We start from the raw sequence: 19,973 nt of genomic DNA, 5'->3' as shown, positions 1-19,973 counted from the left end.
TAGTAAAAAATTTTAATTTTAGCAATTCCGCCAGGTTAAGTAGCCAATTTTATAATTAATCATCAAATCGAAAATGATCATCAAATTTTTTAGCGGTATAATAGGCTTCAAGACAAGAAAATTAAATAATATAAAGGAAAAAATACAATTGGTCCTGGTAAATAAGATGAATCATCGCATGTGAGGGATTTAATATAAGCTGCATGAGAACGTATATCGAACTTTTAAGGCCTTCCAGCAGTTCCAGCTCGCACACCAGTCCAGTCGTATCGTTAAGCGGGTAGCACAGACTCTTGCATAACGCATAAAACATGAGACATAAGAAAATCAACCAATCAGAGTCCTTTATTTCATGGAAAGGAAGGAAACGAAAGACTTTGATTGGTACATTTTCTTATGCATCACGTGTTATGCGCTATGCAAGAGTCTGGTGCTTCCCGTTTTATTCGCATATTCAACTCGCGTCGCGATAGTCGCAAGTTGCAAGTAGCTTTGTTTTTGTTTGGGCGTTTGATTTATACGAAGTTGCATGAATAAATCGCACGCTGCACGATCGAATCGCACTACCGAGAGACAAGAGCGAATGAGAGATTGTGAGATAAAAAAATGAGATAAAGGAAAACGATAATCTCTTCTCGAAGAGATAAAAAGTGTTTGCACACCATCACATACACTCGACGACTTTGATTTTATAAAGGTCTCGCAAGAGACCACTTATTCGAAGAGTACGAAATTCGCACGAATTAACTCTCTCTGCAAATTGTCGCAAATTCGACTCGAGCAAGCGGGGAAGAATGACGCGCCCTGCCAGGATTTTCACCGCGCGAATTATCACGTTTGACATGATTAACGTCATGCATTTTTCGACAGTCAGCTGTGGTCGTGATTTATGAAGCAATAATCTTATCTCTGAGGTAACGCAGTAAAAGACGCGCGGTAAACATCCCTGCCTAAATCCTCTCGCACTCTTATATAGCAAAGCGTGAAAGGAAAATTCTCAAAAGCACGTGATCCTGCGCGGTGGAAAGTTAACGTCAAGATGCATCGTATTGTCGAGTTGATCGCGAATAGCGCTTTGCTGTGGATTTTTCTCCAGACCGCGATGAGTGTGCTGGTCACCGTCCTATATGAGTTTTGCATTCCTTGGGTCATTTGGGGCTCACTGATTATCGTGATAGCGTTGAAATTGGCCCGAGTGTCCCCTCCGCCTACCAGCACCATACAAGAGGTGCTCGGCATGAATCCGCTCCTCCTGAGCAAAGATAACTCCGTGTCCGAAAACCACGGTAATGGAGAGCAATATTGCATGCGAGTGGTGGCCCACCGTGGTGGAGGATATGATTATCCTGAGAACAGTTTGTTGGCTTTCCGAAATGTAAAGTTACACCCTTCGATGTAGCTTAACTTTTATAGTATCTAAGATTTTTGTAGTAGTTAGTCTTTTGTGTGTCTTGATCTTATTAGCTTGTTTAACATTTATTATTGCTTGATAATGTAAGGAAGAAGGAACTAAAAATATATAATAATGCATTGTCCTATTTAATCATTAAATATTTCTTGTAATTTCAAACATACTAATTTTGTTTTATTGTTTGACAATTTATTTTAGATATATTTCATGATGCATCATCTAAACTTTTTACAGAGCAGAGGAAAGGGTTGTAGTGCAGTGGAGCTTGATTTACGCCTAACAAAGGATAACATTCCAATAATATTCCATGATCCAACAATTGAAAGACTCACAGGCCAGACAGGAATGATTAGTGAAATGACATGGGAAGAATTGAGGGAATTTGATATAACTTACAATCATCCACTTAAGTACGATTATATGTATTTCAACTTAATCAAATAATCTTTTGTATAAAATACATGTCTATAATGTGTCTCAGAGTATTTTAACAGAGAAAAATAATTATTTTGCCAAAGGAACAAATTTTCCGAAGGCGAGAGAATCGCACTGTTAGACGACGCATTGCAAGAATGTCTGAACAGCGAGCAAAGAATAATTATAGATATAAAAGAGACGAGGCTGGATATCGTACAAGTTATTCTAGACTCCTACAAAAAATACCCAAAACTGTTCCAGAGAGGCATCGTGTCGAGTTTCAATCCAATCGTAGTATACATGGTACGTGTAATATAAACGTTGATTAATATAACTTAAATTATATATCTACTTCGACTGTGAATATATTTTTATATAATTTTATATTCAGATTAGGAAGAAAGAGCCGCGTATTGTTTCGAGTCTCGCTTGGAGGCCGTATTTTTTTTCAAGAATGTCGTACGTCGGTTTGGAAGCACCCGGCCCAGTACGATATCCTAATCTGTTTAAACATTTGGCAGCTTGCATCTTGGAAATTTTGTACGAATGGCTGTTACCGAGCTTTGTCTACTATGTAGTTGGCATTTCCGTCGTGTTATTGCACAAGGACATAGTAAACCCGTAAATAACGTTATATAATTCAAATTTTCATGATATATATATATATGTATTCACAAAAACGAGTGTATATATGTATGATTTTCATTCCAGACGCGTAATCGAACGATGGCGCGAACGCGATGTCCGCGTCATGGCATGGACGGTAAATCGGCCATCGGAGAAAGTGCATTTCTCGAGGTTCCTTAAAGTCACCTATTTAACCGATACGCTACATCTAGAGAAGGACATGTAGTGATGTCCGATTGTATTTTTGTTCAGTATTAAATTTCAAAGACTTTGTACTATATGCTGGCATTATGCACGTACAAATTTTTATACTTTCGATTATACAGATCATACGTCATTGATATCAATTATCTAGTCGGGTCGTAAAAAAATTGACATAACGACTTACATTACTTTAAACATAGATTATAAGGCACTTATTTTATAATGTCTTGTACAAGGCACATGTATATGTGCGAATAGCGATAATAAAATTATTCGTGACATTGAGGGGATTTAAATGGACGGAGTTATCAATGGTTTCCCGTGCCATAAAAGATTCATTGTAACTAACTACTGAGAGTAAATTAATTACTACATAAAAGATTTTTTTTAAGAGTACACATTAAATATAGAACTATAAAAATTATCCATTTTTCACACATTATTGATAAGATGTTTTAAAATAGATTCATCATTTTTAGATAGATCATTTCTTTCATGATTGCACAGATATGACAATAAATATATATATAAAAAAGATGAAAAAATATTCTTTCAAATATAATGTCCATAATCACATTTTACAATTAACACTATAAATATAATTATTTGATTATTAGTAATATCGAATGCAATCTCTTCATATTGCTTAGAATAATTAGATAATGTAGTGATCTCCTTCTTTGGATAACGCGTAATGTCATAAAAAAATGGCACGATTTATACATCAGGCCGAGGAGGGATTAGAAACGACTAAGATTATTATAGCAAAATTGCAAAAGAAAAAAGTCAGTCGGTGCGATACAAAAATTTGTAAACGTATGATACTTAGGTTTATGTTCAAGACGTCTCGTCTCAAACGATAGTAGTAAGTTTACTTTTACGAGATTCCATACCTTCAATGAGACCAGTCAATAGATCTTCCATCTCTGTGGTGGCGCGTTTTAATTTACAATTGTCATTGCCGTCGTACGATTCTACAAAAGCGTGTGTATTAGCTATGTACATATTTACATTTCATGCTGCACAACTTACCGTCAAAGCAGTCATTGGCAACCATATTTTGCAGTCTATCTAATATATCATTAAGATCTCCTTGAATATTTTGCAAACTACTATGTTGCGAATGTTTGTCGGGACGCTGCAAGGAAGACGGCGTGTTGTCTCTATGAATACCACTCGGAGATTGAGAAGCTATCAGTGATGTATCGTTATCTGTACTACTAATTGCCGTATTAGTCGCGTAATTGTCCTCTTTGCAATTTGATGAGTTGCCAGCGGCTAACCACTGAGAGAAACCACTGTCGGTTGCATTCAATTCTCTCCTTCTTGTTCCTAATTGAATAAGTATTATATATCATATTCATAAATTTATGAATTTCTTTCTAATTATGTTAATATATTTTGCACTCACCTCCAATCCAAGTACTTAATTCTATATGATTACTTTCTGATATATTAGCGAATCCAGTACTCGTAGAAGCCTCTTCGATGCAAGGAAGAGCATTAGCATTATTCTCCTCTGCTATACGTTCTATAGGTGACGATGTATTAAAATTATCCAATGTTAATGTGTCATTTCTACGTTGCAATTTGGCTCCTGGTTGATTTGTGTTGTCTTGCCTGATAATCGGGCTTAATTCGAATTCTAGAGGCAAAGCCGTTAATCTGGATGATAAGGGTGGCAGCATCGGGGTACTTTGCATACGAGTGATAATCTGTGGCACTTGGGTCGTATCAGTGAATAAATATTTCTGTAAAAATTAAACATCTTCAATGAACAATACCTAAAGAATCTTTAACTTAATGTACCTTAAGTAATTTCAATCGCTGCAGTTGAGATTCGATAGTCGCTCTATGACGTTGTAATCTTTCTGCTTTTGTGCCCTGTATATCTAGCAACTCAATTTGCAATTGTCGATTTTCTTCTTCCAAGTGCATTATGATACTTTGCAATTCTTTTTGTGGATCAGTTAGAATTTTTCGTTTAACTGTGCTCCTTAACGAGCTGTAATCCGTTCGTCTAGTTTCGTTACTAAAAGAAAATGTATTTTCCTACTAAAGAATATTGCATAATTGTTTTTAAAACCGTAAAAGTACAGTTTATATAACAACAAACCTGGCAGCATCTACAACCGAGTCCTCTACCGGTATTGTTCTGGTAGGGCACAATCTCAGCTTATTTCTGATCAGTTCAAGGATTAGCTTTGTAATTTCACGATGTGAAGTCTACGAAAGAATTGCTTCTGAGTAATATGTTTCATACATAGAAAAGGAATTACAGAAAAGGAATCTAAACATACCTTTACACAAAACTCACGAATTGGATGTTTCAATTTGTGTTTGTTCGATGTCTTTCCTAAGAGAAAACAATCCTGGCATTGATGATATCCTGTGCATTTTAAACACGTATATCTTGGTCCCTGTACCGGTGTTACCTTACACGAGGAACATTTGATATTATGTACAACTGCAAGAAAAAATTGTTCATTATTACATTTAGATACACGCGAAACTTTAACTTTGTTACTTACTATGTTCTGCAGATTTTATTCGATTGAATGTTGTTATCCAGACTAATAATGGAGGTTCCTGCATAATCCATTCAGCAAATTCTACTTCAGTAATCCCAAGACCACTCTGAGACTAAAATGGATTGACGAAATGATTAAAGAGCTCGTTTTTAATAGATAATGTACACAAAAATAGTTCATACTTTTATAAAACAGGCATCTATATGTGACTGAATCTGTTCATGTCCATATGCTATACTTTCTCCTAGCATTTCTGTTATTTTACAGATATTTGTTAATAAAGTATGCAAACCAGCCCGAGACAAACATGCATTATGATCAGCTAATTGTTGATATAAATACCCATATTTCTCTTGTAATTTACCATTGCACAGTAATACTAATGCAACTTTTACTGAAAATACTAAAATATTTCCAGTATTTTGCCTGCAATGTTAAACACATTTTCATATTATTTGAAAATTTCCTTTTTATTGTAATTATTATTAAGAGTATATGTGTGCATATTTAAAGAAAGATACTTTGAATTAAATTACATTGAGAAATTATAAATATGCAATGACACTATATTATATGGAGAGATAAAAACTTACTTGTCAAAAGTATTCAGGATATAATTTGTGGCAAGTTTGGTCACAAAGTCAACGTTAAAATTGAAATTACTTTCTTTCTGTGCTGCAAAATAGATGTCAGATAGAACATCCTCAATTTCACTTGGATCTAAGTTGACACAATTTTCAGTGATAGAGAGTCTATGACGTTCGAATACTCCTGCTATTAATTCCAGTTGTACGTGTACCACTAAGTGAGAATAAAGGAATTTGAGAAAACCAGTGATATTTCTTTCAACAGAAGATCAGATAAGGTTGATTACTTACTATTTAATTCTCTATGTAATATCTGCATTTTTGCAGCAGTTCTATATGATGGATAACGAATAGCGTTACACTCTTGCATGGACCGCATGATACTCTCCATGATAGAATATTATCACTCTGAATTGTTCGATACTTAACTATAGATAGTTTTCAAGTGCAAAATTTGAATCTTTGTCAATATAATAGTTTAGAAAATCATTTATCATTAAGTTTACATGAAATCATTGGATATATATCTTAATTTTATCAGTAAAGTAGAAAAACAAAATAAAATTGTAATACTCTTGAGTATACTTTTTATGTCCCTGTTTATCAACATCCATTTATACAATCTATTATTTATAAATAAATAAATATATATATATATATATATATACAGCATTACATAAAATAATGTTAATAATGCTAATACAATTAATTGTATTAAAAAATATTACACTTGTTAGCATTAATTGTTAAAAAAGATATAGCATTCAATGTTCTACTCGTGGAGTAAATAGCCCAGAAAATGAGTTTTTAATTACAATTATATAATGTACATAAATAATAATTTAATATTTTCCGTATTTATGGTAAATTAAAAAGCATGATCGATTCGACGACATTAGTTCGAAGAGACATAAAAATGCATCAACATAAAGTTGAAACAAATTATAAGTGTGTCAGAGGACAGTATTTTTACAAGAATTATCGAAAAATGCTTACTCTCTGTCATCTCGACATAATTTTGTAGTTTAAATATTGATGTAAACAAAAGAAACGATCTTTCACTGTGTCAACCACGAAACGTAAAATGTATAGAGGACACAAAAGTAGGAAAACATAAAGAGTCACTAGCAGTCGATTAAAAACCGAACCTAATGTGACGCGCGCGCGAATGGACTAACGATACTCCATTCTAATAATTATTCATTATTACAGAATCGCGAACAAATCTGTAATTGCATAAGATTGAGTTGTTCAAAGAATTTTCTTAGATAAGATTAGACACATCGTAAATAAGACATTCGTATCGCGGTTTTAATAGTACGCTTCAAAAGAGAAAATTATATTACGCGCGAGCGAGTCGACAATAGTGTAATATACTGCAAGATGTGAACACGTGTTGTAACAAGACATAAAGTTTAGGAGTAATAAATAAGCTATTAGAATAAGTTATTGGAAGACATCCAGTCATGTCAGAAAAATTCGAGGACGGACAATTCAGCGACGTTGAGGAGGACACACTGCCTTGGGCGTAAGTTCCATGTGTTTTGTGTTTATATTATTAATTCTTAAAAGAGAGAGAGAGAGAGAGAGAGAATAAGATAATGAGAAAGAGAGAATGACAAAAGAATTTAATTAAACTACGAATCTAGGATTAAGAATATTCAAATTGTTTGCAAATTTGTTGTATTCATTTTTATAAAAAAAGGTTATTTATTTATATTATATCATTTTGCACAGGCAAAACAAATTCAAAGGAAAACCTTTATCTAATGGATATCCCAAGGAGCAACTCGAAGCAGAAGTGGCCAAACTGTATATTACAGACAGTAAAGAGAATAATGGAGACAATATCGATGATGATTATTATTGTAACAATGATTACGATTTAGATGAAAAGAAGAATACTGTCATAAAAATAAGTTCGCAGAAATCCAACACTCAAACTGAATCTACGAGGGTAATAAATTATCAACCTAAACACAAGCTGTTATCTCGTTATGCCAATAAAATTAATTTAGAGAAATATGCGGGTCCGTCATTACCAGGCTATGTAGCCAATGTACTGATTGAAAGCGACAAACGAGTCGATAGAGATCGTATAAGGATGAAAGACAAAAGTGATCATGCGACGATTGAGAATGTATTGGATTCGCGCATCAAAAACAAACTGCACAAGCTATTTGAGAAAGGAATACTGGCAGAGATAAATGGTTGTATCTCGACTGGGAAAGAGGCCAATGTCTATTATGCCAAGTCAAAGAATAAAGACGAGATCGCTATCAAAATATATAGAACATCCATTTTGACATTTAGAAATCGGGAAAAGTATATCAGGGGTGAATATCGTTTTGATCATGTGCGTTCCCTAAGCAATCCACGCAAAATGGTGAAAGTCTGGGCGGAGAAGGAATTTTCTAATTTAAAGCGTCTAGAACAAGGAGGCGTCCGAGCACCGCGGCCGATTTTATCCGGTGGTCATCTGTTGTTGATGGAGTTCCTGGGATCGGATGGCTGGGCGGCACCCAAACTTAAGGACGCTATACTTACAGATTCAAAGTCGAGGACATTGTACCGGGAGTGTATTGAAATTATGTGGAAGATGTACAACAAATGCAGGCTTGTTCATGCTGACCTAAGCGAATATAACATGCTGTACCATAACGGATCGATCGTAGTCATTGATGTTTCACAGGCTGTAGATCGTGATCATTGTAACGCGATGGAATTCCTTAGGAATGACTGTAGCAATATTACAAGTGTGACAAAGAAATATTTTATCACTTGAAGTTAAAAAAGTAGATATATTTGAAATATATATTTTTTTCAGCATTTTTCAAAAAGTACAACGTGGGAGTTATGACGCTCCAAGCATTGTTTGACTTTATAACAGATCCAACTATAAACGAAAATAACATGGACGAATATCTGGATATACGGATGCAGGAGGGAAATGAAGAAAAAGATCCACAGCAACAAGAAGTAGAGGAAGCAGTTTTTAAGCAAGCTTACATACCTCAAAGATTGACACAGGTATCGATGATTATTGCAAATGTATACAATGCATGATCTTTATTCCATTTTGTATTTTTTTGATAGGTGATTAATGTGGAACGCGATATAAATCTCGCGAAATCTGGAAAAGATTTGATTTACAAGACATTGATAGGCTTGAAAGCGGACTTATCGAAGCCTGCAGAAAAACCGGAGATCCTTACTAATAAACACAAGACAGATAGCAAAAGTACGAAGGAAGGGAGCGATAGTTGTACCTCTTCCGAGGAGAGTGACGATTCAGATAGCGAAAACGAAAGTGAAACAGACAGCGAGGATAATAAGAACAAATTTGTAAGCTCGGCTAGGCCTAGAAACGAAAGTCCCGAAAGTAGAAAAGTAAGTGTATTATTTATTTTTCTGCGTAATTATATATTTATTCATTTCAAGTGTAATTAATCTCCATATTTCAATTTTAGGCGCGCAAGAAGGCAGTCAAAGAACAGCAGGCGGAAAAGCGGAAAGTCAAGATAAAAAAGCACGTGAAGAAACGTAAAATAAAAGTATCGAGAGGAGGGAAATGAATATTTGTATTTAAAAAAAAAAAGAGAGAAAATTATGTAACATTATGCATTGATAATTATTAGCTTACTTAAACCCTTAAGTTTTAAGAAAAAAAAATACAGCAGGACGCAATTTAAAAAATGTTCAAGCATAATTTAATTTTAGTAGAAAATACGTGCATTATATTCTTTTTTTTTATTATCTAGTACTTTTTTCTTCTAACGTATTTCTTGTCATTGACAAAAGACGGCGCTACAGTCGCGAGGAAAATAACGAGTACCATCTGATCGAATTTACCAGAGCACGTTTGAGAACATTGAAATTCAAACCGATTATCCGAGATGTCAATTGTCAAATAATTGTAAACAATGTAAAAGTGATACATACAATATATCAAACTGTATTGGGAAATCATCTTCGAGATAGATCTGCTAGATCTGTTATCTAAGAAAAGAAAAAGTAGGTGAATCAGAGTAGCATTTTGACATTTGCAACTGCACGTATATTTATATACACTATGATAATTATCTGTGTGATTGCACGTTAATGCTGGATGCAGTGATAGATGCAGCCTCTATTAAAGATAGGTTTTTGACAACCGGTTGTTCGAGACTGGATGCAAAACTCGGGGGTGGCATACCTTGCAGGGGTATCACGCAGCTTTATGGTGCTGCCGGTACTGGAAAGACACAGTTGGCTCTGCAGTTGTGTCTCACCGTCCAACTGCCGATAACTACTGGCGGTCTCGGAGCTGGTAACATTCAAAAAGTTTAAGAAAACTGCATGATGACCTTCACAAGTTTCAGAATAAACAAAAGACTCCAACACTCTGCAACTCTAAAATACAATACTTTTATATTTCTTTATACGAATATTATCCTTGTAAAGCACTTGATATATTTAAAAAATTAGATAATTTAATATGAACAAATTTGTGAATAATAAATTTCTACTGTTACATTTTTAATCTTTTCTCTTTTTCTTTTATCTGGAATCCTTTTCAAATATTTTATGCTATTATGAAATGTTTATGGTGAAATTACTGATGTTAATAGGTGCCATATACATTTGTACAGAAACTACTTTTCCTTCAAAACGGTTGCAACAATTGCTGACGAAATCAGAGATAGCCAAAACTCATTCTGTGAATGGGGATGTGATACTTGTGGGCCATATAGCTACTAGTGTAATTAAGATATTATATTATCTATTAATTAAGGAATAAAGCAATGTAAAGAAATTATATATCGCTAACTGTACATCGCTAACTGTACATCGCTGATGAATGTTAAAGGAAGAGTTGGTATTGTGCCTACAACGCAGAGTTCCAGTGCTGATGAATACTCGTAAAATAGGATTGTTAATTATCGATTCGATAGCTGCCCCTTATAGAGTAGAGGATTGGAATGATGAGCTACAATGTAGAACTAAGAGGAGCATCGGAAGGCAATTACATAAACTTTGTAAAAATGATGATTTGTGCGTGATCTGCATTAACCAGGTAAACATATTTTAAATAAATGCATTGTTATATTGCGTGCTGATATATCTATATTTTCCAGGTTTCTGCAGTTATAGATGGTCATAGACTTATTTCTGAAGGTGCGAATGAGCAGCCAGCTTTAGGATTAGCATGGTCGAGTATGATAACCACCTCTATATATTTCTACAGAAGACTGTCCTCGCGATACGCTTGCGTAATGCTTGCTTCACATTTGCCGAGAATTACTTTTCAGTTTGAGGTGGAAGAATCTGGTGTCAAGGCAACTGAATAAAAATTGTGTTATACAAAACAAAAACATCTTTATTCTACAAGTTTGTATATATCGCGAAATATATTTTCGTCCAAGATTTTCGTTACATTTGTCGCTTTATAATCAGACAATATAGTAGCATCAAACGGATCCGTTGTTCTCACATCTATATTTTCGATATCACAGTTTAATATTAACCTTGAAAGTAAATATAATATTAATAAAAAATAATTATGTGTATCCCAAATGGTGATATGTTAATTGTACCTGAGAGAATGGAGATAGGTTCTGTGAGGTTCTATATCTTTGCCTTCGCTATATGTGTAATCTCCTATGACTGTATGACCAATGTAATGACAATGTACTCTCAACTGGTGTCTTCTACCTGTACCAGGAGCTAGTAAGATTTTAGTGGCAGGTTTCCCTTTCCAAAACCCACGTTCCAATACAACCAGTGTTGTATAAGATCTGCGTGGCTTGTCGCAAAAGATACTGTCACTTATGCACATCTTGTGATTACCAGTCTTTTCTCGAATATCAGCACCTAGATCAAGAAAGAAACCAAGATGAGACTTTATCAAACTGGTTGTTACTATATATTTAGCATTTTCCAGCAAGGGCACACATTTGCCAATGTTAAATAAGGATAAAATGATTCATTGTGATATACTAGGTCTGTTTTTTATTAAATTAATATACACTTTGGAACTTGAAGTGAGTTAGGTATGTTTAATATTTGGCAAAGTGATGAGATTTCTAATGCAAGAACAAAAAACAGATCTATATAAGGTCTTTGCTGGAAACGCCCATTGTTGCATTATTATAATTCCTAACCAATAGGCTTGTCGATTACAATGTGAGGTTCGTGTATATGACCATGTACCAATGCTAAATAAAATTTTTGCACTTTATGATTTTCGAAAGCGGACGACGCTGCTCTGGCCGCCCTTTTATTCAACGCTATGCACATGACGCCGCTCGTGGGATAATCTAACCGATGCACAAAGTGAAATTCATGGCACAATCGTGGATTAACCAAGTCCGGCAGCATCTGTCGCAATTCCATTTGAAGAGTATTCTGAAAACATTAATACCTGATTTACGGACACGTTAATTGCAAGCACGTGAATGAGAATGTCCTCACCTTTCGATCAGGATTATTGCTATTTATGTACATATCGTAAGGCTTATCGATTATTAAAAAGTTTTCGCTGCGATGCATAATCTTGACGGATTGCTTCTCGTACCAATTGTTCAACAGTCTCTTTGTGTACGAATGTATCAAACGAATTATCGTGTACATGACATTGCAGACGATCAGGGTACACGTGTGTAAGAATTTGTTAACGTTTACTCTAACCATTGTAGAGCAAGATGTTTACCTCGACTCCGAACGATGTTCTCACGTTGCGGCCATTTTCAGTTGTTTACACACGCGGAGGGAAACGTTATATATATACATCATACATGCACGTAGCATTCGACATATATGTTGTATTCATTCATGCATACATACAAAGTGTTCCGAATTTTTGCGAATCAAAATATCACAGCAAGAAAATTTTTCGGAAAATTAAATAAAAAAATTGTATATATATTTTTATTTCAAACAATATAATTTTTGAGAGGAAACGATTTAAATATAATTAATTATAGATTATACGGCCATTTGTTTATGAATTTTGCATGCAATAGTATTAATAATAAATGCATCCTTCACCATAGTAAACATAGTAATCTGTAATATATACGTAGTAATTGGCCTTTGAAAATTTAATTCTTACTGTGGTATTTTGATTTATGAATTTTGAGACACCCTGTATAAAATGTGTATTTATAATCTTATATTTTCATACATCTATTTTATGATAGCCTTTCAACACAACACACACGTGACACGGTGTGACACCATGCATCATTACGTCCTTGTTGTTCGCTAATGTTAAACAAGGCTGAGATGATCACTATGTTATACTGAGTCGCTTGTTGGAAGGCACCCAATAATTTTATGAATCATGCATATGCAAACTATGCGGACTTTCATATGACGTGAGTCTGCGCGATGTGTAACATAAGGATGTGAGAATGTACAAAGATGCGTGAGAGTACATAAGAGAGAAAACGAGAACGGACGTACCTTTGTCTCTTTTCAATTAAGAGACTTGAGAGGTTTTTGTTTTCCCTCTTCAAGTTATATGTTTCTTTTATAATTCTTAAATTCTTTTCTGCTTTTAACTATTTTGTTTCCCCTAATTTTTTAAATTTTAATCAATTATTCAACATAATCATAGTAAATATACATATATGTTATATGAAAAACTCATTGCAAAGTAAAAATATAATATCTATTAAGCCGTATGAAACAATGGCAAATCTTAACTTATTATTGGAAGTAAGTAATATAGATGATGCATTTCCTAATATGTTAGAATGTCTAAAATCGACGCATAATACAACTTTTAAGATATCTTTATAAATTCAATTTTGAAGAAACGTCTTTAAGATATTTCATGCACAGATCTTTTTTAGATATTTTGCACACTGGATTGTGATGATAATATAATACTTCTTTAATATCGATATAAAGCTATATCCGAAATTCGCTGTCAGCGCTGAAGATCTATATATAGCTTACGTTAACTGCACTATAAATTTTCAGCGCTGACAGTAAAATTTGGAACACAGTGATAATCGGCCACTAGCAAATAATGCGGGAAATTGCGTTTTCTGATAATTGAAATAAGGAATTATCATGCGGATAATCGATGGAGACGTAGGAGATTTGTATATAGAACGGCATATACATTCTAATTTACATAGATGACACAAAGCTTGTGCCGACGAGATACGTATCTAGAGAGGAATCGAGTGCCATACACAAAAAGATTCTCTCTCGGCATGTATTCGCTCAAGGAGATTGCATTCATCGTCTCTGCTCGACGTAAAATATAATCGAGTGATCGAGCGAATGAAAGGATTTTTCATCTCGTTATTACATCATATTTTATTTACTTTAACCCTTCTATCAGAAGTGATTCTGTCACAAAGATATAATCTAAACGCGTAGAGATAATAATATAAATCTACACAAGGCTAAATCTCGATTGTCAAATTACGTCGTTGAAATTATTTAAGTATTATTATATCTCGGAAATAAAATCGCATTAATTATAAAACAAATTTAAAGTATATTAAATTCATGAATGCAAGGAAAGCACTTTTTTTTTATCGTTCTTCATTGAAAAATTAAATTAACGTCATCCTGGTTAGAGTAATCGGAATAAGATAAATTTCGGTTAATCGACGTTAAAAACGATCAATTAAATTAATGAGTTAGAGAGGTTATTTTAAATTACCTCGCGCACTTGTTTGGTACTTCGCGTGCAAATGTATGCACGTGCAACGAAAATTTGTGCAATCCGAGCATTCGTACCGAATGCAGGTGACGGTAGCGGTGGCACGCTAGATGAGACGGGGATACGTTATGCAAGTTTGCAGCACAGAGAAGTCTATTGCGTCAGAGTGGATCGTCAGTTCTACGTGCAGACAGAGAAGTCGCGATGTTTAGGCTTTTTACTTTTTATAATTGGAGAACATACATTTCACGCGCTTGTTATTACCACTGGCATTTAAACGCGTCAACCACGAGGAGCAGAGGTCGGCTAATTTTTTTCCGTAAAGGGCCAGATATAAACATTTTAAGCTTTGCAAATCAAATCATTTTCTATAAATTTTTTATTCAATTCAAAATATCTGATAATATAATAATAATAATAATAATAATAATAATAATAAGAAGAATAATAGAATATAGTAGATAGACAATAATACACATATAAATAGTAATAACATCACTATAATTTAACGACTCTTGCGCTAAAGTGTGGATTTTCTGATCATTTCACTTGGCAGAGGAAAAATTAATAAAATAAATTGAGAATGATGTGGTTACGTACACCATGACAAATTACAAGCACGAGGAACACGGCGGTCTGCGCTACGTGTTCTGAGTCTTATATCTACACATATACATGATGTAGGCAGTTTCCTCAGTTTTACATCGTAAAGTTTAAGAAAAGATACTGCTAAGCATACATTTTTACGTTCTTTCGCGTAGCATAGATCGGAGCGATATATCAAGGACCACGTCAAAGGTACTACGTGAGACGATTTAGAGGCGCTCCAGATGATTACGAGTTAACGATTTGCGGTGCAACTCTGACGGGAGTTTCGATCGGCGAGATATAGAGCGCGAATCTTCTCGTGAGCATACGCTTACGTATACGCCGATCCGATTCTTTTCCATCGATCCCGTGCAGCATCTTGTGACACACTTGCGTCGAACGTTGCTGTAAATCTTGCCGATTGCACCAAACTATGATCTAGAAACGCGGATGAGCCCCGGGATATATAAAGAGCGGAGCAGACCTGATGTTTGTCATTCCCTCGAGAAATCCATCCTGCGCTGAAAGGGTAGCAACAAGAGACAGGGAGAGCGTCTCCCCCGGAGGGATAGCTAGAGTAACAGAAATTCGATTTCTTTTTTGTCACTGGAGAGCATTATGGGAATCGTCAATATGCTTAAGGTGAGAAAAAATAATATCTATCCGTCACACGAAACATGAAACTAATGGATGTATCTTCGAATATATCGAAATTTAGAAATCACTTTGTTGAGAAGAAGTTGATCATGTATTCATGAGAAAGTATATTTATTTTCGACATCAATAAATATTGTGCTTAAATCATAAATATAATGTGTTTCTTAGATATATTTTTTGACAACATTATATTAAGATTTTATCTCGACGAAAATTTATATAGCATGGAGAAATTATGTAATAGTTACAATCATACAATTAATTATTTAATCTGATGTTGATGATGGGATTAGATACAGAGAGAATTGTTTAACATTTTGACGCGAAATTAACATTATTCAAATAATTTTGTTATTTATAATAGATACTTTATGGTTTATAAAATTCTTGTCACAGATCAGTGGAACGTTTATTGCGATGTTAGCCGTGGTACGTTCGGAACCTCCGGTTAATTCGTATCTACCTCCAGGATCGGGCACCTCTGGTGCGAACGGCGGTCGAGCCGACCTGTCCACCCAGTACGGAGCGCCGGATTTCAATAACAGGGGAAATGTTAATGGAAACAGTGGCGCAACAAGTTTCGGAGGGTCCGGCGCAGGTAATGGTCCGTCAAAACTTTACGATGTACCCATCAGAGGAAACGCTGGCGGAAATGGTTTAGGTCAGTTTCGAGGAAATGGATTTGAGGGTGGACAACCTTCTAGCTCTTACGGCGCTCCTAACGGTGGTTTTGGTGAAAACCGAAACAATGGAGGAAGACCGTCGACTAGCTATGGCGTTCCCGACTCAAGTGGGAATAACAGGGGTGGTTTCGGAAATGGAGGTAGCGAAGGAAGACCATCCACTAGTTACGGACTTCCTGGTGCAAGTAGGAACAACGGCGGTGGTTTTGGAAATGTAGGCAACGAAGACAAACCGTCGACTAATTACGGCATTCCCGGCGCAAATGGAAATAAAGAGGGTGGTTTCGGAAATGTAGGTAACGAAGGAAGACCGTCAACTAATTACGGTGTTCCCGGTGCGAATGGGAATCAAGGTGGTTTTGGAAGCGGAGGTAACGGAGGGAGGCCATCGACTAGCTATGGTGTTCCTGGCGCGAATGGGAACAACGGTGGTGGTTTCGGAAACGTAGGAAGACCATCGACTAGCTACGGTATTCCCGATGCGAGGGGTAACAACGGGGGTGGTTTCAAAAACGGAGATATCGGAGGAAGACCGTCGACTAATTATGGCGTTCCCGGAACGAACGGAAACCACGGGGGCGGAAACGGTGGCAACGGAAGGCCCTCGAGTAATTACGGCGTACCTGGAGCAAATGGAAATACGAATGGTAAAGATCGCTTGAATGGAAATAGTGGCGGAGGACCGTCGAATAACTATGGATCTCCGGTGAATGGATTCGGTAAAGGATTATCAACCAGTTACGGTCCACCTAATAGAGGTAGAAATGATAATCATTATCCATCGGCAGACTCAAATAGAGGAAGTTTTGTAAACGGTGGAATTAATGGCTATCCATCTGGAAATCCAAATGGAAATGCAGGGAATTTCGGGCACGGCGATGAAAGTTTTGGCAGAGGGGGAGAAGGTGGAGGAGGAAGTACTGGCGAGGGTTACAACGCCAACGCGCAAGAAGAAAGTACTGTAAGTACAGCATATAAGTCTCATAAAAATAATTGAGCTAGAAGCGAATGAGACAATTATCAAAGATGAATTGTAGAAACATTTTCTTCAGAAATATTTACCAGATTTTCTGATATTTGTCAGACTACATACTTACATATTTACTTTTAGTATAGACTTGAAAATTATCTCACGTTATCTCATTTTTTTTTCAGGAACCGGCGAAGTACGAGTTTTCATATAAAGTGAAGGATCAGCAAACCGGCAGCGATTACAGTCACACGGAGACTAGAAACGGTGACCATGCTCAAGGCGAGTTCAACGTTTTGCTTCCAGATGGTAGGAAGCAGATTGTTGAGTATGAGGCTGATCAGGATGGATTTAAACCGCAAATTAGATACGAGGGCGAAGCGAATGCCGACGGAGGATATGGCTCCGGCGGACTGAATGATAACAATGACGGTTATTCTTCTGGTCGACCGGGTAGCGAAAGCGGTGGCTTTGCGAATAACTCAGGACTTAATGGAGGCAGTAGTAACGGTGGTTATCCAAGTGGTGGCCCCGGCGAGGGAAAGCTCGGTGGATTTAATAGCGGAGGCAGCAGCGGTTATCAGTCGGGAAGACCAGGTGCGATAAGATTGCGATCTGCTGTTTAATTGAATCAAAGTGACGCGAAAGACAAGTGGAAATTTCCAAGAATGTATTGAAAAACTTTTGTATAATAATGAGATTCAATTCTGTATATTAAATCCTATATTAAAAAATCAAATTTAAAAATTAAGAAATATTAATATCCTATTATTAAAAACTTGATTTTTCTCTCACTCTCTTTCACTTTTGTTTACATAGTAATAAAGAGAACACATAATTTTCGTAGTAAAATAATAAATTACTTTACGCGTATCTATATTTTAACTATTTGTAATTCTTCGATTGTAAATCGATTTATGTTTTATAGCAGGACAATCCTTTGGCCGAGATAATGCTGGTGATTTGAGCAATAACATCGGCGGCTACTTTTCCAATTCTCCTAACAACAACATTGGCGGCAGTAACAATGCGAATGTTGGAAGTAATAGACAAAACGGTGGTAATAGTGGATATCAATATTAAAAGAACACATAGTTCAATAGATTTAAAGACTATAACTATTTTGGATAATTTTTTGATAAAGGTGACAAACTAAACGTAAACAATTATTTAACATAAAATTATTTGTATATTTAGCTAAATTAATTATTATTATTTAATAATAATCACACGGATAATGGCAAATTCTAATATTACTATATTACTATATTATATTATCATATTAAGCGTTTACGAGAATTTTTTGTCAACAAAAGAAGTAAATTTATTAAAATATAAAGATACATTTCTTTCGCTCTATAGAGATTCGTTAAATAAAATTTATAAATTCATATAAATTTATTATTAATGTTTCATAGCATGACTTAAACTTGTGTAGCAACTTTTAGTTAGTGAGCAACAAAAGAAAAAAATAAACAAATGTATAACTAACATTGATACAAAATTTTTCTTCATTATTAGGATCCCAAAAATTGTATTTTTTTTTTTTTACTTCATGAACGAACAATTTACTGAAGTATATGCAAGCCATTCTGCTCTATCACGTTTCTCTGAAAGTTTCATGATATCAATTTTTTGCAATTCCGAAATTTTTTTAATTTACTGACAAAGTACTGATTGAGTAGCTGAACTTTTTATTACAAAGACAATTTTTTAGAGAAAAGAACAAATAATAGTTAGAAGAGGCGAACTCCAGAGGATAAAGAGGATGAGATAGAACATCCTAATCAAACGCCAGCAACTTATTTCGGACGCACATCTCTTTGGTCGTTTGAAACAAGTTGCTAGTGTTTGATTGGAACGTTCTACCCTATTCTCGTTACTGTCTGGACCTTTCATCCCTTCTGACTACTACTTGTAGATTGAAACACACGTACGTAATAGAGCAGAATGGCTCGTATGTACTTCGATAAATTGTGTTGCTATCAGTTTAAAAAAAAAAAAAAAAAAAACGTAAAAAAAGGAAAAGAACTTTTGGGGTCATTTAATACGAAACGTGCTTTTCTTCATACAACTGTTCATTACGATTAGTCGAAAAACATACCTTCGATTTCTGTATGCCTTAAAAAAAAACAAAAATATATACGAAAATATTATATAATATTTTTTAGTTAAATTAGCACGAAGAGCCAGATATCGAATTTTACCGCTATATTAGCGGTAGGAATTAGACATTGTATGTGCATGCAGCTGCGTGGAATAATTTCGTTCTCTTTCGGCCGAACTAATTTCGCACTTCCGTGGCGTGCTTGGGGGAGCGCAACCTTAAGGGTCGCACGACGCGCTCGTACGACAAAGATTAACACGGCAGAAACATAGCCGATGTGTACAATTACGTAGCTCTGTATCCGGCTTGCGTTATACCTCGTGCGACCCGCTCGCTCGGCCGTCGACAGGAAGTCAAACTCGGCCCGGTCCGCCGCTATATATACATACGTGTGAATCTCCGGGCATTAAAACGCGCCCGCGTTGCAGCCGGTCGCGGTTTCCCAAACGGCCCCCGCGATGTGCCCACACACCGACGAGAGAAAATCGTGAAAGGCAACGCAAAAGTCACCTCCGATTCCGTTGCT

At 35.5% G+C, this 19,973-nt stretch overlaps 6 protein-coding genes across 11 annotated transcripts; 4 read left to right on the top strand and 2 right to left on the bottom strand.

Moving 5' to 3' along the window:
• Nucleotides 1-460: 460 nt before the first annotated feature.
• On the top strand, nt 461-3,053 carry LOC108752758 (glycerophosphodiester phosphodiesterase 1). 2 transcript variants are annotated; one of them, XM_018493821.1, is made up of 6 exons: nt 461-914; nt 977-1,375; nt 1,646-1,821; nt 1,930-2,131; nt 2,220-2,449; nt 2,540-3,053. In XM_018493821.1, the coding sequence occupies exons 2-6, from the start codon at nt 1,040-1,042 to the stop codon at nt 2,679-2,681; spliced, it is 1,086 nt and encodes a 361-aa protein (XP_018349323.1). In that variant the 5' UTR covers nt 461-914; nt 977-1,039; the 3' UTR covers nt 2,682-3,053. The 2 variants fall into 2 exon arrangements, with proteins under 2 accessions (XP_018349323.1, XP_018349322.1); XM_018493820.1 differs by having other exon boundaries at nt 461-1,375.
• A 282-nt stretch (nt 3,054-3,335) lies between these two features.
• On the bottom strand, nt 3,336-6,830 carry LOC108752789 (dystrotelin-like). Its single transcript, XM_018493879.1, has 11 exons — nt 6,774-6,830; nt 6,069-6,205; nt 5,784-5,991; nt 5,373-5,616; nt 5,191-5,302; nt 4,960-5,126; nt 4,776-4,885; nt 4,469-4,691; nt 4,071-4,410; nt 3,692-3,991; nt 3,336-3,633 (listed from the first exon to the last, which is right to left on the bottom strand). The coding sequence occupies exons 2-11, from the start codon at nt 6,166-6,168 to the stop codon at nt 3,512-3,514; spliced, it is 1,926 nt and encodes a 641-aa protein (XP_018349381.1). The 5' UTR covers nt 6,169-6,205; nt 6,774-6,830; the 3' UTR covers nt 3,336-3,511.
• Nucleotides 6,831-6,997: 167 nt separating this feature from the next.
• LOC108752764 (serine/threonine-protein kinase rio1) lies at nt 6,998-9,381 on the top strand. Its single transcript, XM_018493841.1, has 5 exons — nt 6,998-7,305; nt 7,515-8,533; nt 8,605-8,807; nt 8,874-9,167; nt 9,248-9,381. The coding sequence occupies exons 1-5, from the start codon at nt 7,244-7,246 to the stop codon at nt 9,350-9,352; spliced, it is 1,683 nt and encodes a 560-aa protein (XP_018349343.1). The 5' UTR covers nt 6,998-7,243; the 3' UTR covers nt 9,353-9,381.
• Nucleotides 9,382-9,486: 105 nt separating this feature from the next.
• LOC108752909 (DNA repair protein XRCC3-like) lies at nt 9,487-11,120 on the top strand. 3 transcript variants are annotated; one of them, XM_018494108.1, is made up of 5 exons: nt 9,487-9,791; nt 9,892-10,086; nt 10,388-10,518; nt 10,627-10,833; nt 10,895-11,120. In XM_018494108.1, coding segments are annotated over exons 1-5 (747 nt in total). In that variant the 5' UTR covers nt 9,487-9,790; the 3' UTR covers nt 11,108-11,120. The 3 variants fall into 3 exon arrangements, with proteins under 3 accessions (XP_018349610.1, XP_018349611.1, XP_018349609.1); XM_018494109.1 differs by lacking the exon at nt 9,487-9,791 and having other exon boundaries at nt 9,875-10,086; nt 10,409-10,518; XM_018494107.1 differs by lacking the exon at nt 9,487-9,791 and having other exon boundaries at nt 9,875-10,086.
• LOC108752908 (RNA pseudouridylate synthase domain-containing protein 1-like) lies at nt 11,118-12,515 on the bottom strand. 2 transcript variants are annotated; one of them, XM_018494105.1, is made up of 4 exons: nt 12,231-12,515; nt 11,921-12,164; nt 11,354-11,630; nt 11,118-11,284 (listed from the first exon to the last, which is right to left on the bottom strand). In XM_018494105.1, exons 1-4 carry the CDS (start codon nt 12,447-12,449, stop codon nt 11,137-11,139), a joined length of 888 nt encoding a protein of 295 aa, XP_018349607.1. In that variant the 5' UTR covers nt 12,450-12,515; the 3' UTR covers nt 11,118-11,136. The 2 variants fall into 2 exon arrangements, with proteins under 2 accessions (XP_018349607.1, XP_018349608.1); XM_018494106.1 differs by having other exon boundaries at nt 11,150-11,252.
• Nucleotides 12,516-15,552: 3,037 nt separating this feature from the next.
• On the top strand, nt 15,553-18,487 carry LOC108752907 (pro-resilin-like). 2 transcript variants are annotated; one of them, XM_018494104.1, is made up of 4 exons: nt 15,553-15,672; nt 16,084-17,331; nt 17,526-17,937; nt 18,272-18,487. In XM_018494104.1, the coding sequence occupies exons 1-4, from the start codon at nt 15,649-15,651 to the stop codon at nt 18,421-18,423; spliced, it is 1,836 nt and encodes a 611-aa protein (XP_018349606.1). In that variant the 5' UTR covers nt 15,553-15,648; the 3' UTR covers nt 18,424-18,487. The 2 variants fall into 2 exon arrangements, with proteins under 2 accessions (XP_018349606.1, XP_018349605.1); XM_018494103.1 differs by having other exon boundaries at nt 18,269-18,487.
• Nucleotides 18,488-19,973: the final 1,486 nt, after the last annotated feature.

The sequence above is a fragment of the Trachymyrmex septentrionalis genome, unplaced genomic scaffold (assembly GCF_001594115.1).
Source record: "Trachymyrmex septentrionalis isolate Tsep2-gDNA-1 unplaced genomic scaffold, Tsep1.0 scaffold62, whole genome shotgun sequence".
Lineage (NCBI taxonomy): Eukaryota > Metazoa > Arthropoda > Insecta > Hymenoptera > Formicidae > Trachymyrmex > Trachymyrmex septentrionalis.
This window is presented reverse-complemented; position numbering and strand designations above follow the sequence as displayed.

What these genes read in the sequence shown, in the direction of transcription:
- LOC108752758 (XM_018493821.1), top strand. Translation starts at nt 1,040, where the DNA reads ATGCATCGTATTGTCGAGTTGATCGCGAATAGCGCTTTGCTGTGGATT. An exon ending in ATCCAATCGTAGTATACATG is followed by an intron (nt 2,132 to 2,219) that starts GTACGTGTAATA and finishes TTTTATATTCAG; the next exon opens with ATTAGGAAGAAAGAGCCGCG. An exon ending in CACAAGGACATAGTAAACCC is followed by an intron (nt 2,450 to 2,539) that starts GTAAATAACGTT and finishes TTTTCATTCCAG; the next exon opens with ACGCGTAATCGAACGATGGC.
- LOC108752789 (XM_018493879.1), bottom strand. Translation starts at nt 6,168, where the DNA reads ATGGAGAGTATCATGCGGTCCATGCAAGAGTGTAACGCTATTCGTTAT. An exon ending in TTCGTGAGTTTTGTGTAAAG is followed by an intron (nt 4,886 to 4,959) that starts GTATGTTTAGAT and finishes ATTCTTTCGTAG; the next exon opens with ACTTCACATCGTGAAATTAC. An exon ending in TCGGTTGTAGATGCTGCCAG is followed by an intron (nt 4,692 to 4,775) that starts GTTTGTTGTTAT and finishes ATTTTCTTTTAG; the next exon opens with TAACGAAACTAGACGAACGG.
- LOC108752764 (XM_018493841.1), top strand. Translation starts at nt 7,244, where the DNA reads ATGTCAGAAAAATTCGAGGACGGACAATTCAGCGACGTTGAGGAGGAC. An exon ending in GAGGACACACTGCCTTGGGC is followed by an intron (nt 7,306 to 7,514) that starts GTAAGTTCCATG and finishes CATTTTGCACAG; the next exon opens with GCAAAACAAATTCAAAGGAA. An exon ending in AAAGTCCCGAAAGTAGAAAA is followed by an intron (nt 9,168 to 9,247) that starts GTAAGTGTATTA and finishes TTTCAATTTTAG; the next exon opens with GCGCGCAAGAAGGCAGTCAA.
- LOC108752909 (XM_018494107.1), top strand. Translation starts at nt 9,879, where the DNA reads ATGCTGGATGCAGTGATAGATGCAGCCTCTATTAAAGATAGGTTTTTG. An exon ending in TACTGGCGGTCTCGGAGCTG is followed by an intron (nt 10,087 to 10,387) that starts GTAACATTCAAA and finishes TGATGTTAATAG; the next exon opens with GTGCCATATACATTTGTACA. An exon ending in GCGTGATCTGCATTAACCAG is followed by an intron (nt 10,834 to 10,894) that starts GTAAACATATTT and finishes TATATTTTCCAG; the next exon opens with GTTTCTGCAGTTATAGATGG.
- LOC108752908 (XM_018494105.1), bottom strand. Translation starts at nt 12,449, where the DNA reads ATGGTTAGAGTAAACGTTAACAAATTCTTACACACGTGTACCCTGATC. An exon ending in GCAATAATCCTGATCGAAAG is followed by an intron (nt 12,165 to 12,230) that starts GTGAGGACATTC and finishes TAATGTTTTCAG; the next exon opens with AATACTCTTCAAATGGAATT. An exon ending in ACCTATCTCCATTCTCTCAG is followed by an intron (nt 11,285 to 11,353) that starts GTACAATTAACA and finishes TTTACTTTCAAG; the next exon opens with GTTAATATTAAACTGTGATA.
- LOC108752907 (XM_018494103.1), top strand. Translation starts at nt 15,649, where the DNA reads ATGGGAATCGTCAATATGCTTAAG. An exon ending in ACGCGCAAGAAGAAAGTACT is followed by an intron (nt 17,332 to 17,525) that starts GTAAGTACAGCA and finishes TTTTTTTTTCAG; the next exon opens with GAACCGGCGAAGTACGAGTT. An exon ending in TTATCAGTCGGGAAGACCAG is followed by an intron (nt 17,938 to 18,268) that starts GTGCGATAAGAT and finishes TATGTTTTATAG; the next exon opens with CAGGACAATCCTTTGGCCGA.